This window comes from Oncorhynchus masou, chromosome 3, assembly GCF_036934945.1.
Source record: "Oncorhynchus masou masou isolate Uvic2021 chromosome 3, UVic_Omas_1.1, whole genome shotgun sequence".
NCBI classification, from domain to species: Eukaryota; Metazoa; Chordata; class Actinopteri; order Salmoniformes; family Salmonidae; genus Oncorhynchus; species Oncorhynchus masou.
Genome location: NC_088214.1, coordinates 24155822 through 24172261, shown reverse-complemented (window position 1 = coordinate 24172261; position 16440 = coordinate 24155822). Strand labels below are relative to the sequence as shown.

Here is a 16440-nt window from a genome sequence, read left to right as displayed (position 1 = left end):
CAGGCCTCCCTCCCCAAGCTGGCCCCTGGAGAGCTCGAGAGCTCTGAGCTGGGGCACCCCCCTTTGCCACCCCTTGTCTAATATAGTGTGCATGCACACGCAGTCTCTCGGAGTGGCAATAACACATGCACGCACACACACACACACACACATACTCATGCACCCACACACATTTACCCATAAAATCACAGACACACATACACAAGTGCAACAAGCCATTGAAGGAAAGCACTTCACACATAATTTATATTCTCACTCATCTACATAAAGATTGAATATATGATAAACAAACAGATACCAGGAATTGAGTCACTATATGTTCAAATTCAAATGTGCATCATCTGGGACACGGCTCAGCTTGTGTGCCTCTGGTCTCCTCTAGCCACTGACTGCACCTGACTTCTGTTGCCATAGTTTCCATTATCTGAACCCATCGAAATGAAAGGACAGAAAAGGACACACAAGAAGATGGCTCACTAATCCAATAAATAAAAGGGTGCCTACTAGATGTCATAACCCCAAGAATAGCACCGTTGCACCATAGCATTGTTCCATATGAAGAGACTCCATATATTAATAAACATGATTAAACCAGATCCGGCCTGTTTTTTTCCATCCAGTCCGGCATCAGAGTAGGATTTCCCAGAGGCCTACTAGTCTATCTGTCCAAGTCTTCCATCCCTCCATCCCCATACCATCTTTCTGTCTATTTTTCCTCCTCCTCAGTCGATTCTCTGAAGCATACGTGGAGCTGTAAACGATTGAGTCCGCTCTCAAATCACACAGACGTCCTGAAATAGTTGACAGGACCCGGAGGGGCTAAAGATCACTGCAGAAGAAGCCACAGAGGCCTTCCTGTCAGAACAGACTCAGGGCTTTTTCAGGGCCAGGGGTGAGGGGGGTGAGGGAGTGAGGGGGGTGAGCGAAGCCAGGGGGGGAGAGCCAGAGTGCCTCAGAGCCACAGACATGACATACATTTTATTACACTTAAACCAACTGTAGGTTCAACTCAGAAACCTTGGACTTGCATTGGAGTCTCAGAGGAAAAAGTATGGAGAAAGTGGAGGTGGGAAGAGTGACTTTTTTAAAAAGAGCACAATGGTGATGTGGACAAAGAGAAAGGAGGCAGTGGACTAATTGCTTAGGGGTTTGTCTGAATATTTGTTGTGCTAAGTTATTTTGTTTAAAGCTCATGGCTTGTGCCTATTGAGATGAAGACACACTAAATATACAAAAGTATGCCCCTTCAAATTAGTGGATTTGGCTATTTCAACCACACCCGTTGCTGTGTGCTAAAATCGAGCACACATCCATGCCATCTCCATAGACAAACAGTGGCAGTAGAATGGCCTTATTAAAGAGGTAAGTGGCTTTCAACGTGGCACCGTCATAAGTCAGTTTGTCAACTGTAAGTGCTGTTATTGTGAAGTGGAAATGTCTAGGAGCAACCATGGCTCAACCTCGACCCTCTGATAGGCCACACAAGCTCACAGAAAGGGACCGCCGAGTGCAGAAGCCCGTAGCATGTAAAAATCGTCTGCCCTCTGTTGTAATAATCCCAAACGAGTTCCAAACTGCCTCTGGAAGCAACGTCAGCACAAGAACTGTTTGTCAGTAGCTTCATGAAATGGGTTTCCATGGCCGAGCAGCCGCACACAAGCCTCAGATCACCATGCGCACATGCCAAGCGTCGGCTGGAGTGGTCTAAAGCTCGCCGCCATTGGACTCTGGAGCAGTGGAAAAGCGTTCTCTGGAGTGATGAATCAAGCTTCACCATCTGGAAGTCCGACGGACAAATCTGGGTTTGACGGATGCCAGGATAATGCTACCTGCCCCATTGCATATTGCCAACTGTAAACTTTGGTGGAGGAGGAATTATGGTCTGGGGCTGTTTTTCATGGTTCGGGCTAGGCCCCTTAGTTCAAGTGAAGGGAAATCGTAACGCTACAGCATACAATGGCATTCTAGGCTATTCTGTGCTTCCAACTTTGTGGCAACAGTTTGGGGAAGGCCCTTTCCTGTTTCAGCATGACAATGCCCCGGTGCACAAAGCGAGGTTCATACAGAAATGGTTTGTCGAGATTAGTGTGGAAGAACTTGACTAGCCTGCACAGAGCCCTGACCTCAATCGCATCGAACACCTTTGGGTTGAATTGGAACACCGACTGTGAGCCAGCCTAATCACCCAACATCAATGCTCAACCTTACGAATGCCCTTGCGGTTGAATGGAAACAAGCCCCACAACATTATTCCAACATCTAGTGGAAGGCCTTCCCAGAAGAGTGGAATTTGTTATACTAAAGCAGCAAAGGAGAGTCCAACTCCATATTAATGTCCATGATTTTGGAATGAGATGTTTGACAAACAGGTGTCCACATACTTTTGGTCATGTTGTTTATAACCATGTTGAAGATGTCAATGTAAAGCCTGCCTATGATCAGCATATATGATATGGCGCAGTGTACTACATTTCAATATCGTCATTTTTTATATCCACTCTCATACCACCATGTTCAGTATATTACTTTAAGAAAGCTCTACTCTTGACCATTTCCACCCATTCTGAAAGAGACCTCCCATCAGGAGCCCAAAGGAGCCTAGAGACCCTCCTCATCTATACTCCCTAGCCAACCTCCCCATCCACACTCCTCATTCCTCAGCCCTGATCCTCGTCCAACCTCCTCAGCCCTGCTCCACGTCCAACCTCCTCAGCCCTGTTCCTCGTCCAACCTCCTCAGCCCTGCTCCTCATCCAACCTCCTCAGCCCTGCTCCTCGTCCAACCTCCTCAGCCCTGCTCCTCGTCCAACCTCCTCAGCCCTGCTCCTCGTCCAACCTCCTCAGCCCTGCTCCTCGTCCAACCTCCTCAGCCCTGCTCCTCGTCCAACCTCCTCAGCCCTGCTCCTCGTCCAACTTCCTCAGCCCTGCTCCTCATCCAACTTCCTCAGCCCTGCTCCTCATCCAACTTCCTCAGCCCTGCTCCTCGTCCAACCTCCTCGGCCCTGCTCTTCATCCAAGCCCCTTAACTCTACTCCCCAGGCCCTCTCCTCATCCCTCAGCCATGCTCATCATCCCCAGCCTAGTCTATTCCTCATCCAACCTCCTCAGCCCTGTTCAGCACCTCTGCCAAGCATCTTATCCCCACACCTCCTCTTGTTCACTCCCCAGCCTCTTCTCCTCAGCTTTACTCTCTATGTTCACTGTTCTCTGATTGCTCTGTTTAGTTCCTCCCAGTAAACACAACAGCCTTGGTAGGGCCTGAGAGGAGGATAAGAGGATAGGAGAGAAAACAGCTCTTATCCCAGACATGCCCAGAGTGGTCTTTTCAGTGAGAGCGAGAGAGCAAAGAGAGACAGAGAGACAGTCCATAGCCTTGGAGAGAGACCACTTGTCCATTAAGACTGTCAGAGGATGCTCCTTGAATACAATAGGCCATATCTCCGAAGAGGTCTTTAGAGAGCACACTCAGTCTGGGGCTGCTGGGGGTTAGAGGAGAGGGGAGCACTATTAGAAGCTACTAGCCAACCATATTGTACACAGGGTCAAGCTGAATCTGCTCTCTGGCTTATCTCAGTCAGATAGATAGTCTGGCTACTATAACTTTGCTTGGAGGAAAAGCCCATCTCCTCTCGTTCTCTAGTCATAGAGTTCCTATAAACAGACGACTCTATTGGGTAACACTGCATTCTGTGAAATAGCATTTACTATCTAGCGTGCTTTGGTTTACAAAGGATCTCTTGCTAGTGTTCAATTCCTTAGAGTATTATTAGAAAGGGTATAGAATTACAAAACACTATTGTTATCACGCACGGGGGTACCCTTGTTCATTACACTGCTATGAAGTCGAGGATTTACAATGATTCTATCAGTTCGGTTGAGCTTTTTTCTATTTCCTTCCAACTGTCAGAAGATGTACAGTACAAGATCACAAAACACCTTCAAACAGACTTCTGATATAATATCTGATATGTCTTCAAAACCCATTGGCAGCCATTGCTTGATTCCCCCATTGCTTTGCAGCGGGATTAAGGAAGTCGACAGAGAAACTTTTCATTTTCCTTAACCGGTTGCTACATGTGACATCAGAGTGCATGAGAATGTAAGAGAATGGTATTATCCAGGGGAGGGAACCCTTGGTCTATCCATCAGCACATCCTTGGTGGGACAGAGGAGATTAAAACACCCTGTGTCTGACTGACAGGCTCGGCACAGCTTCTAGGAAGATGACAGCTCTCCAAGTCACACAAAAAGGCAACTTGTCCAATTTTACCTCTGACTACAACACCAACTGAGAACCAACCCTTCTGTCAAAACCCACAAGATAATACCCCCCCCCCCCCCCAACAGAGTTTAGATGAATAGCAATAGGGAGGAGAGAGACAAAGGGGCTGAGAAGGCACCATCTCCCTCTGGTGCACGCCAACAGCAGGAGCCTGTGGGATTGTAACACTTTCAAACATTTCTGTTACTTTCTCAGAACATGTCTGATGCCGCGGCTCCGATGTGATGTGGTGTGTGTTGCTTCCTCATGCAGCAGCCTCGTAGTCCCACTGTACCACCATACAACCGACTTGGCAACTCTGGCAAGTTCTGGTTACCCAGAAAAACATCACACACTCCTCACTGACTACACTTGCCATTTGTCATGACAAGATGAGGGGGAGGGAGGGAGAGACAGAGAGAGACAGAGAGAGAGAGAGAGAGAGAGAGAGAGAGAGAGAGAGAGAGAGAGAGAGAGAGAGAGAGAGAGAATGTGATCAATGTGTGAACTAGTATCTGAGAAAATATAGTTCTGTATTCTGAGTTTGTTGTCTTTTAAGGAGGAAAGGATGGGGGGGGGTACTTCCTGTCGTTGTCACATTGTGTAGAGAACGCAGGCAGGATCGTGCCCTAAATGAGTAACTGAAAACTGAATCTTTTACATTGGCGTCAGCAATTCAGCCAGGCGCCCTTATGGGGGAATTACTTTCTGTGTGTTTTTATTGAAGCCTGTGCCGAGTGGGCCCAAAAGCTCTGACAGGGGGCCCCCGCGGGCACTTGTCTTCACCTGCAAATCATAAGATGGAGAGATGAAGCTCCCTCTGTGTTCTCAATTATACCCCTCAACACCCCCTCACGTGCATGCACACACACACACACACACGCACACACACACACACACACACACACCCCCAACCATCCCCGCCCAAAAACCAAGAGAGGGGTAGAGAAGAAAAGCCTTCAGTAATACAGTCCCGGCGGAGGGCTCCTCGATCGGGGCTCAGCTCGAAGCAGAGCAGCGGGCGCTAGCTGCTGGAACAGCTGACAGGCTCTATCCGACCGGTGGCCCCGGCAGCCCCGTCCCCCACGGCCTGTCAGAGCTTGCTCTACAGCGTGACGGTTAGTTGCTTCATCTCCAGGGACATGCCTCATAGGCCTACAACCTCTGCCCCTCGCTACTCCCTGCCCCTGTCCACACCCTTCACATGACAGGCCCGTCTTCTGACCCATAGAGGCTCCACGGCCTCACCCCGATTACGACTGCCAGTAGGGGGAGCCACAGGTTACATTCCCCCCTCCCTTCTTCTCACCTCTCCCTCTCTCCCCAGCGACTGGGATCCCACACATTCCAGCTCCTAGCACGCTCAGAGGAGGTATGGGGGGACGAGTGAGGGGATGCAGATGGGAGCCGGGGGGTGCAGAGAGAGGGTCGGGTGTAATTTAATCGTGGAGCACAGCTGCGCAAACAGGGGTATCAAGGAATGTCTGTCTGCTGAAGGAATGGACTTTGCATGAATGTCCCCACTTTCCCACCAAAACGGGCCGTTGTTCACGTCTTAATGAGTGGGAGTGTAACGATCCAGACAGCTTCTCTTTTTTTCTTTGCAGTAATCAGACTGTTAACACTGGAGCTGAAACACAGGGTAGCGAGTGCCTTGTTTCTGCCACTGCTGAAACCAACTCACTGACGGTTCATCTCCCTCCCTCTGTTTCTCTCTTCCTCCCTAGCTGTCTCTCTCTCCCTCGTCCTCTCCCACACTGGCTGTCTCTTTCTTTCTCACTGTCTGGTTGTCTCTCTCTCTCCGCTAAAGACCTCATCCAAGTTCCTGCTGTCTGACCTGTCAAAATACAGCCCTCTCACCCCACCTCACTAAAACCATCAAACAAAACAACCCAACAACTGCTAGTGGGGTCAGAGGGCAGCTGTTCTGGGTGCCTGGACTCTGGTGGTGGCCCTGATTGGTTAAACGGGCAGCACGGAGAGAGAGAAAATGAAACAGGTTGTTTTTCAAAGTGAAATCTCCAGCTGACGGCTTATAGCCCCCACACACACACCCCACAGTTAGCTAGCTACAGTTTCTCTCACTGCTGTGTGTCTGTTTGTCTGTCAGAGTCTCAGTCTGTCCAAGCCATTTGGAAGGATTAGAAAAAGAAGGAGAAGAAAACAAAGCAAGAAAAAAGCACAGCACACTGGGGCTTCATAGTGATAGTGTACTGCATAGTGTATAGTAGTGCCTGAGGGATGGTTCAGAGACCATCAAAGAGTGTTAAACCTCTTGACCTTAACAGTCCCCAGTGGTGACCGTTGACCTCCCTGACCTCTGGCCCTCTGCCAGCCCCACCTCACTGTGAGACAGGTGCAGGCATAAGAGTGGCCGACTGGCCATACTATATCACGCTGTCTTGCCTAAAACCTTCCTCGCCTGACCTATCTGCACAGAGACCCCCCCCCCCCAATCTCAGACAGGAGTCAATATATCCCCTGGCGCAGGCTAGAGCTAGTGTGCTCCTGATATTGGTACTGTACACCCCCAAACTATTACCATACAGAACATTCCAATGTTCCAACAAGGTGTGTGATGCAAGTAATACGGGTGATGGTATTTGTTTCAATTTGCTACATATAACACTGAACTAACAGCAGTTATGCTAAAATGCTAACCTTGATATACGTGGAGTGGAAGACAGAACTCGACCATCAGCAGAGCAGAGGAGGAGGAACTAGCTAAATGGAACAGGAGGAAGACAGACATAGCCAGTTTACAAATGGACTAAGTTCCATTTTAAAAAGCATTTAGAAAAATGATACACACTGTTACATAAAACAAAACTGATGACTGTGGATATTTTTGAAGTGGCAGCGGCGTGCAGATCTAGAGGGGAATGGCACATCACGCCGCCCCGTTTCAGTTCCGCAGGCGGGTGAGCGGGATGGCGGGCGCCCGGTTCCAAGGTCGTGCCAGTCTTTCTTTCTTCAAATCCATTTCCTCTCCCTAGGCGCCACCCTCCCTCTCCCTCGTGTTGTTGGCCCAGTGATTCAGTGCCTTGCATTAAGAGCAATTCACCTGCCTCCGGCGTCCCAGCGGCACGGGTCCCCAGGGAAAACCAGGTGGAGCATAAAAAAAGTTCCACATATGGTAAAGTCAAGCTGCTCGGAGGCTGCTGAGTGTCTGCTGTGGGGATAGAGGCTCCTAAAAGGCCCAGCTGGTACTTGGAAAACGGCTTCTGCATTACTACACCTCAGTGCCTGTTTCGGCTCCCCTTTGGAAAGTGTTGGCCGGCGCTCACCACCACCAGCCATTTTAGATTTCTCCGTCTCTATACCCACCTCCCTCCCTCTCTCTCTCCCTCCCTCCCTCCCTCCCTCCAACTGGTTCTGTATCCAAATGAACATTTGGTCCTCCACTGCTGGTTAATCAAATTCCTCCATCTGGCCCCCCTATCCCTGTGGAACACAAAAGGTGCAGCCTGAGCCCTGGTCCAAGTGGATATTGGGAGGGAGGATGTGATTGAGGGGTGGAGGGGAGGGACTGCCTACCTAACTTACCCAGCCCAGTCAACTAGATCAGGAAGGGGAACAAGGGCCAGATCGGGTGGGATAGTTTTGGGCAAACAGAACAGGAGAGAGCTACGAGGAACCAAGCATCACCTGCTGTTCATATAGAGCTCAGGGACATGGGAGGAGGGGAGTGAGGCTCAGTATGGGCCATATGAGGGTATGGAATTAGAGTTATCTTTGCATACACTGTAGAATAGGTACTGTACAGTATAGAATACAGAATAGAGCATATTCATGCTATTAAGTCTCCCTGGCAGAAGGGGGTGCTATCCTCATAACACACAGCGTTAGGAGGAAATAAATACTAAAAGGGGGAGAGGAAAATAAGAAACGTTGATGCCTGGGGTTTTAGAAAAGTGACAGTTCACAGAAATGCGAGGATTTGCTGGTTGGCTCCGTACATAATCTCCTGCTCAGTCAAAGAGAGCAGCTGAATGCCTAAGCCGGCTCTCTGATCAAAAAAAGCTACCTTAAGATATCACACAAAGCTTCAAATGATCTTTTAAACCCCCCAGGAGCGTGTAAAGCCTTCAGAAAAATATCTTAACTACATATTTATCAGACTACAACTGTCAAAAAAGCAGCCCTGCTGTATGTCGTCAAATTGGGTTAAAAATACAATACACTCTTCAAAATACATCACTCACAGGAGTGACATATCCATCGTTTAATTCACACTCTTATATTCAGTACTAGAATCCAAAGAATGGCACAGACAGTGAAAGAAAATGTGCCACAGATAATGAAGAGAGAGAGAGAGAGAGAGAGAGAGAAGAGAGAGAGAGAGAGAGATGGAGATGGAGATGGACTTCATTATTATTTTAGATTTTTTTTTACTCAAACAACCCATTGCCCAGATTGGACCCCTGATCTGGCCAGCGGGCCTTATGTTTGACACCCCTGCTCTAGACTCTCCAGAGTTATAGCTTTCCCTACAGGTGTCGGATCTTAATTTGATCACTCTGTTGTCGCTGAGAATTTACATGAATTCACCTGCATTATCACATGTTTAATTAACCAGTATTGCACTTTTCATATAGCCTAATTTTGGCCAGCTAATAGCCTAACCACCAATCAAGAAACATTACATTGGCATAGATCCTGTTGCTGTAGGATTATTTTGCTGTGACAATACTGGCCATAAGATTCTACATCTGTACACCAGTCTCATAATATATATTGTTCATGTCCAACCATCCCCTCTCCCTCTGCCAGGTGGCAAAACATGTGTCAATAATTAAACTGCTTTTACATAACAGGATACAGGAACACAATGCAATTTGTTCACCATATTTCATTGTGCTTTTACGGAAGCACATGAGAGTGAAAGTAATTAATCAAACCACTGGAATATGTGAACAGCAATTTCCACCTAATGGCACTTACAGGGATTGGATCCCTTAAGCGCCACGTTGTGTCTACCAAACGAGCCCGATTCATTTTCTATCTACACAATATCAGACAATAAAATGCAGGCGTGGTCGTGGACATTATACCGTTCCATTTATTCCAGACATTACAGTGAGCCCATCCTCCTATAGCTCCTCCCACCAGCCTCCTCTGGTGGACATATTGGCCTATGAAGAACCCTGACATTTCACGCTTCGCAGTACTACACCATGTGTAAAAACACAATACTTTAAGGGTTGGAATGGATGCTCATTTTAATGATCTTGGCTTCACCTCAAACCTGAGTGTTTGTTCTGTATTCACTTAACCACACCAGCAGGCTATACTAAACCACTGTGGCCCTCTGAGGGACGGCCCCCCAGAAGACGACCATGCACTGCTTTTAGTGAGGAGGTGGACCTAGCCTAAATGGCACCCATGTCCCTAAAAGTGTTTCTCTTTCCCTCTTCTCCCTCACTTCTCTCTCCATCTTCACTCTCTCCAAAGACTTCTCTAAGTGCAGCATCTTGTTTCAGTAATTCAGCCAGGGCAGAGACAGTGGAGGGAGGAAACTAATCTCTCTCTCTCTGTAAGGTTTCTTGGGCAGTTCTGGACTTTCGGATAGGACAGTGTTATGGGAAAGAGTGCCATTGCGCTTAAGGTCATCGTTACATCAAGGTTTCATCTTGAGTGTTTTTTTTAATCGGCCTTTAAAACAAAGTCGTTAAACAAACAAAGCTACTATTGCTACTGATACAGAATCTATATAACAAATACCAAGTTGTTAACACTATATAATTTGAAGGGATAAATAACAATTCCCTGTACAGTAGCAAACATATTTTAGTCCCAATTTTTAGGCCATATTTGTAGGCCTGCATGCTAAAAACAAGCATTAAAGGCCAAGCTTTTAGTAAGGTGCATAGGTAAACCCCAGAACTATAAAAATACAAGATCACTAAATAATTCATATAAATTCCTTTATCATTACTTTTACTGCACCATTTCAAATAGAGAGATAGAGAAAGTGGGTAAAGATCAGTTTATACTTGGTCGAACGACATGTCTGTAGACAATTAGAAAGTGAAAAGTGTAGCAGCTCAAAATGTAATTCATACTCTGGTGGAATGCCTGTAGACCGTTGCTGTAACTGGTGGTGTCTGCGACTGTCGCAACATCCATTGTCGTGGTAGAATGACCTACTTTTATTTAGTCACAATCACAACCGTAACCCATTTTCTGTAAGCTAGCCATCCTTACCTTGTAAATAACTATGTTGTTGTGGGTTATTTTTCATGTAATAATGAATAAAATGTTACTAAAGTTAAGACGTTGTCAGCTATACTCTGGTCATTATTTGAACTATCTAGCCAGCTAGTTAGCTAGCTATCAAGCTAGCAACGAACCAAAACATTGATTAGAAAGTTGCTTTTAGTTGCCTGGCTAAATTCATTTTAAAAATAGAGCAAATACGCTATTCGGAGCACTGAGCTGCTGATATCATGCAGAGACTGTCGTTTTGTGTTTATACCTTTTCATAACTACAACAAGAAGTTTGATGTCACTGCGACAACTGTCTACAGACATGTATATGGACCAACTATAAACCAGCCTTAATTCTGCATTTGTGAGAGAGAAATAGATAAGATTGAGAGATTGAAAAACACACACAACCCACTGAGCACACACTGGTTGAATCAACATTGTTTCCACGTCATTTCAAATAAATTATGTTGAACCAACGTGGAATAGATGTTGAATTGACGTCTGTGCCCAGTGGGGAAGCAGCACACCCCATATAACTTCAAAGGCCACATACAGTACTGTAATAAATACAAATACAGGAACTACTGAGCTAATCTAACAAGACAAACAGGGTGACAAAATAGCCATAAATGAGAAAAATAAAAGGACCACTGCCCCTTTAAGTCTAATCAGGACAGTGCATTGCCAGGGAAGGCTTCATTCCAACTCCCCCACCCCGGCCCCCATCTATGTGTGGGTTCATCCAGTCTCTAGGGGCCCCGGGCGCATCCCTGTATTTGGCCCCCTTATGGATTCTAATCTTTCACTCTGGGTTTCCACTGCCTGCCGCCAAGCCACACCAGGCCTTTAATTCTTAATGGCGGTCAGTAAGTCTCAAGTTGAGCTTCTTTTCTAATTTACACTAAATATTCCTTAAAATTCTTGAATGAACCAATTAAACCAGTAACATATTAATTACAGTAGCAGTAACACTACAAGCCAAACAATCCATACACATATTCCAATGTATACCAATATTCTGTTACAATTAAGACAGGACAGCACAACAAACATTCAATACAGATATAGTATCTATTGTTTATCTTCTTTTTAAAGTGCTATACCCATTGGGGCGGACTAAGAGACAGGGCAGAAGTCAGCATCATCACCATTCACTCATCCCTCTGAGTCAGACACTGCAAAGACATGCATAGGCAAATTCCATGACAGCATCATATATATATCACATTAAAATAATCCCCATAAGGGCTAACCTTTTGTTCAAATTCATTTGATTCTAAGAGAGTTATAAAAACAATCACAATGCTGAGCTGACAGCCTCGTCCAATCTGTGTCTGTGTTTCATGAGTAGAGTTGTTGTTTGTCTTTCAGTCTTGTGACTGCTCTTGCTAAAGACGTGCTATTCCAAGAATAGAGCATCAGGGGAGATGGGGGATCATTGAATCACACTGGCTAGAGTATCACATCATCTGGAAAGCGTCTGTCTTCAATATCAAACTGGGTCTCGAAAATAAGATCCTCAAGAAGAGGGTGGATTTTTCTACAGTATAAATATTGTCATTCTATATTTATGGACTGTTCCAAATAACATTTTAATCATAAAAAAAGAGTCCTAACCTGGATTATAATTGTTGTAAAAATAAGAAGAAAACAGATACATGATAAAGTAGAGCACATTCTCCATTTGGGCTCTACTTATAACATTATGGCTACAGCCTTACCAGTACACATCCTCCATTTTGGCTCCTGGTGTCACCTGTTACAAACTGCCAGCATTTGCAGCTTCGCTTAACACTAACTTTCAAGGTGACAAATGCTACGAGGGTACAATGTCATGTCATAATGCCAAGAGACCAGGAAACGAAAACTCTCCATAACATTTATCTTTCATCAGTGCAGGCAGAGGCAACCTAATGAAGAGGGCAGTGAGCCGTGTGCTTCTCAACCCTACATTCTGACTTGTACACATGTAGCAATCTTTAGCATAGCCTTGTCATGACAAAACAGTGATCCAGAAGATAAAAGGAGAGGGGATGAATGAGAAAGGAATACAATAAGAGAGGGAACAAACACAGAAACCTATAGAGAAAGAGATAAAGAGAGAGAGAGAGGAAGAGAGTGGAGAATGGAGAGTAAAGTAGTCAGGACCAACACAGACAGAGAGAGATAGAGAGGAATGGAAATGCAGGAAAAAGAGAAAAAGAAAGAAAGAAAGAAAGAGAAAGAAAGAGAGAAAGAGAGAGAGAGGAAGAAAGAGAGATCTCTGAATTCCCCCCTTCTATCCCCTGAGACCTCCCTTGATGCCAAGCATTCATCATCCAGCCTCTAATATCAGTTATTCTGTGGCTCCTCTGCTTACAGCAGAATTAATTTTGGCTTTAATTACTCTCATCGGCGGAATGCTGATGAAGGAGAGGGACCAGGCATTCTGGGACCCGGGCCTCATTCCGACGCTTTAATTTGAATGAATTCCACCCGGAGACGCTGGCAAACAACCGGCAGCCGAGCCCAGGGAGCCACTCTGGGACCGCACCGCTCTACACTGCACCGTGAGAGGAAGGAAGAACAGCGGCCGTGGCCCTACCCAACCTAGTGTGTGTGTGTGTGTGTGTGTGTGTGTGTGTGTGTGTGTGTGTGTGTGTGTGTGTGTGTGTGTGTGTGTGTGTGTGTGTGTGTGTGTGTGTGTGTGTGTGTGTGTGTGTGTGTGTGTGTGTGTGTGTGTGTGTGTGTGTGTGTGTGTGTGTGTGTGTGTGTGTGTGTGTGTGTGTGTGTGTGTGTGTGTGTGTGTGTGCTAAAGGGCAGCTATAGGGTGACTAGAACATCCAGGGAGACAAACTACAAAAGCAAATAATATCAACAAAAAAAATGAAGGATCCTAGAATTCACCACTACTCTGAGACAGAGACACACTACTGACTGTATTGAGTGGCATAAACGTTAATTAGAAAATGTTCATTAATAGTTCATTTTATTCTTATAAGTAGGGCATATCATATCAAACCCTCCAACAAGTCAGTGTGTGTGTATTATACAATAACCATGGTACCAATACAGATGTCGGATCTTAACTTGTCCTGCTGCATCAGGAAATTCCAATGAGCCTTGTGAGTCCCTAAAACGAGCAGTTCTCTTTCTCTCCATGCGGGGGGCAGTTGAGTCATTGGAATGAGAGCTTGCTATCAAACTAATCTCTCGCTCGCTCAAACACTAGGCCTAGCACCTATTGCTGCAACATTCAAACGTACAAAAATATATCTGAAATGCAGCCATACACATCAACATCCATCTTAATAACATAATATAAATATTGATCTCCACTAGGCTATGACATACAGTTGAAGTCAGAAGTTTATATACACCTTAGCCAAATACATTTAAACTCAGTTTTTCACAATTCCTGACATTTAATCCTAGTAAAGATTCCCTGTTTTAGGTAAATTAGTATCACCACTTTATTTTAAGAATGTCAAATGTCAGAATAATAGAAGAGAGAATGATTTATTTCAGCTTTATTTCTTTCATCACATTCCCAGTGGGTCAGACGTTTACATACACTCAATTAGTATTTGGTAGCATTGCCTTTAAATTGTTTAACTTGGTCAAACGTTTCGGGTAGCCTTCCACAAGCTTCCCATTCCTCCTGACAGAGCTGGTGTAACTGAGTCAGGTTTCTAGGCCTCCTAGCTCACACACGCTTTTTCAGTTCTGCCCACAAATGTTCTATGGGATTGAGGTCAGGGCTTTGTGATGGCCACTCCAATACCTTGACTTTGTTGCCATTAAGCCATTTTGCCACAACTTTGGAAGTATGCTTGGGGTCATTATCCATTTGGAAGACCCATTTGCGACCAAGCTTTAACTTCCTGACTGATGTCTTGAGACGTTGCTTCAATATATCCACATAGTTTTCCAACCTCATGATGCCATCGATTTTGTGAAGTGCACCAGTCCCTACTGCAGCAAAGCACACCCACAACACGATGCTGCCACCCCCATGCTTCATGGTTGGGATGGTGTTCTTCGGCTTGCAAGCATCCCCCTTTTTCCTCGAAACATGACAATTGACATTATGGCCAAACAGTTCTATTTTTGTTTCATCAGACCAGAGGATATTTCTCCAAAAAGTAGGATTATTTTTACTGTGGATATAGATAGTTTGGTACCTGTCTCCTCCAGCATCTTCACAAGGTCCTTTGCTGTTGTTCTGGGTTTGATTTGCACTTTTCGCACCAAAGTATGTTCATCTCTAGAGACTAAATGCATCTCCTTCCTGAGCGGTATGACGGCAGCATGGTCCCATGGTGTTTATACTTGCATACTATTGCGTGTACAGATGAACGTGGTACCTTCAGGCATTTGGAAATTGTTCCCAAGGATGAACCAGACTTGTGGAGGTCTACAATTTTTTTCTGAGAACTTGGCAGATTTCTTTTGATTTTCCCATGATGTCAAGCAAAGAGGCACTTAGTTTGAAGGTAGGTACACCACAGGTACACCTCCAATTGACTCAAATGATGTCAATATGCCTATCAGAAGCTTCTAAAGCCATGACATGATTTTCTGGAATTTTCCAAGCTGTTTAAAGGCACAGTCAACTTAGTGTATGTAAACTTCTGACCGACTGGAATTGTGAAACAGTGAATTTTAAGTGATATAATCTGTCTTCAAACAATTGTTGGAAAAATGACTTGTGTCATGCACAAAGTAGATGTCCTAAACGACTTGCCAGAAATATAGTTTGTTAACAAGACATTTGTGGAGTGGTTGAAAAACTAGTTTTAATGACTCCAATCTAAGTGTATGTTAACTTCCGACTTCAACTGTACAAGTGTCAAGTGTATCCTGAGGTTAAGGAATGAATTGTCAAAATGTAGTTCAATCGTGGCCTGGGGTGGACTAGCTGCCATATAGGACTATTGTGTCGATGTGGCTTTGATTTCCTTCTGGTACAAATAACTCAATCCCCTTGATGACAGTGGAGACTCCTCAGAGGAGGAAGGGGAGGACCATGCTCCTCAGTGAAATTCATAAAAATAGTGAAACATTCTAAAAGTTTTTAGATAAAACCATACTAAACATATTCACATCAAATAATTGATTAAAACACGCTGTTTTGCAATGAAAGTCTACAGTAGCCTCAACAGCACTCTGTAGGGTAGCACCATGTTGTAGCCGGAGGTCAGCTAGTTTCCATCCTCCTCTGGGTACATTGACTTCAAAACCTAGGAGGCTCATGGTTCTCACTCCCTTCCAGAGACTTACACAGTAATTACGACAACTTCCGCAGTCCTCCAACCTAGCACAGCTCTTGCAGCATGAATTGACATGTTGTTCACCCAATCAAAGGATCAGAGAATTAATCTAGTACTGAAAGCACAAGCTACATCTATCTATCACTGCAGTGCATAAAATGTGGTGAGTAGTTGACTCAAAGAGAGAGAAAGACAACAATTAACCTTTTTGGTAGGGGGTAGCATTGTCACTTTTGGATGAATAGCGTGCCCAAAGTGAACTTCCTCCTACTCTGTCCCAGATGTGAATATATGCATAGTATTATTAGCATTGGATAAAAAACACTCTGAAGTTTCTAAAACAGTTTTAATTATGTCTGTGAATATAACAGAACTCATATGGCAGGCAAAAACCTGAGAAAAATCCAACCAGGAAGAGGGAAATCGGTGGTTTGTCATTTTTCAAAGCTTGGCCTACCGAATACACAGTGTCTATGGAGTCAGGTTACACTTCATACGGCTTACACTAGATGTCAACTGTCTTTAGAAAATTGTTTCAGGCTTCTGCTATAAAGGAGGGGGGAATGGAAGCTGAATGAGTCATGGGTCTGGCAGAGTGTCTCAGGCTCGTGATGCGCGCTCCCGACAGAGTTAGCTCTCGTTCCAGTGCTTTTCTTCAGACAATGAAATTCTCCGGTTGGAACCTTATTGATGATTTACGTTAAAAACATCCTAA

At 45.1% G+C, this 16440-nt stretch overlaps 1 protein-coding gene across 8 annotated transcripts in view; it reads right to left on the bottom strand.

Annotated features, from left to right (window-relative positions):
• LOC135513143 (zinc finger protein 521-like) overlaps positions 1 to 16440 on the bottom strand; it is a 188855-nt gene that overhangs the window by 79316 nt on the left and 93099 nt on the right. For 4 of the 8 annotated variants that reach the window (XM_064935895.1, XM_064935919.1, XM_064935905.1 and 1 more), the window contains exon 6: positions 6922 to 6984. The exons of the other annotated variants lie outside the window; for them this stretch is intronic. In XM_064935895.1, the coding sequence (XP_064791967.1) occupies positions 6922 to 6984 (63 nt within the window). The remainder of the gene's footprint in view (positions 1 to 6921; positions 6985 to 16440) is intronic. 8 annotated transcript variants of the gene reach the window in all.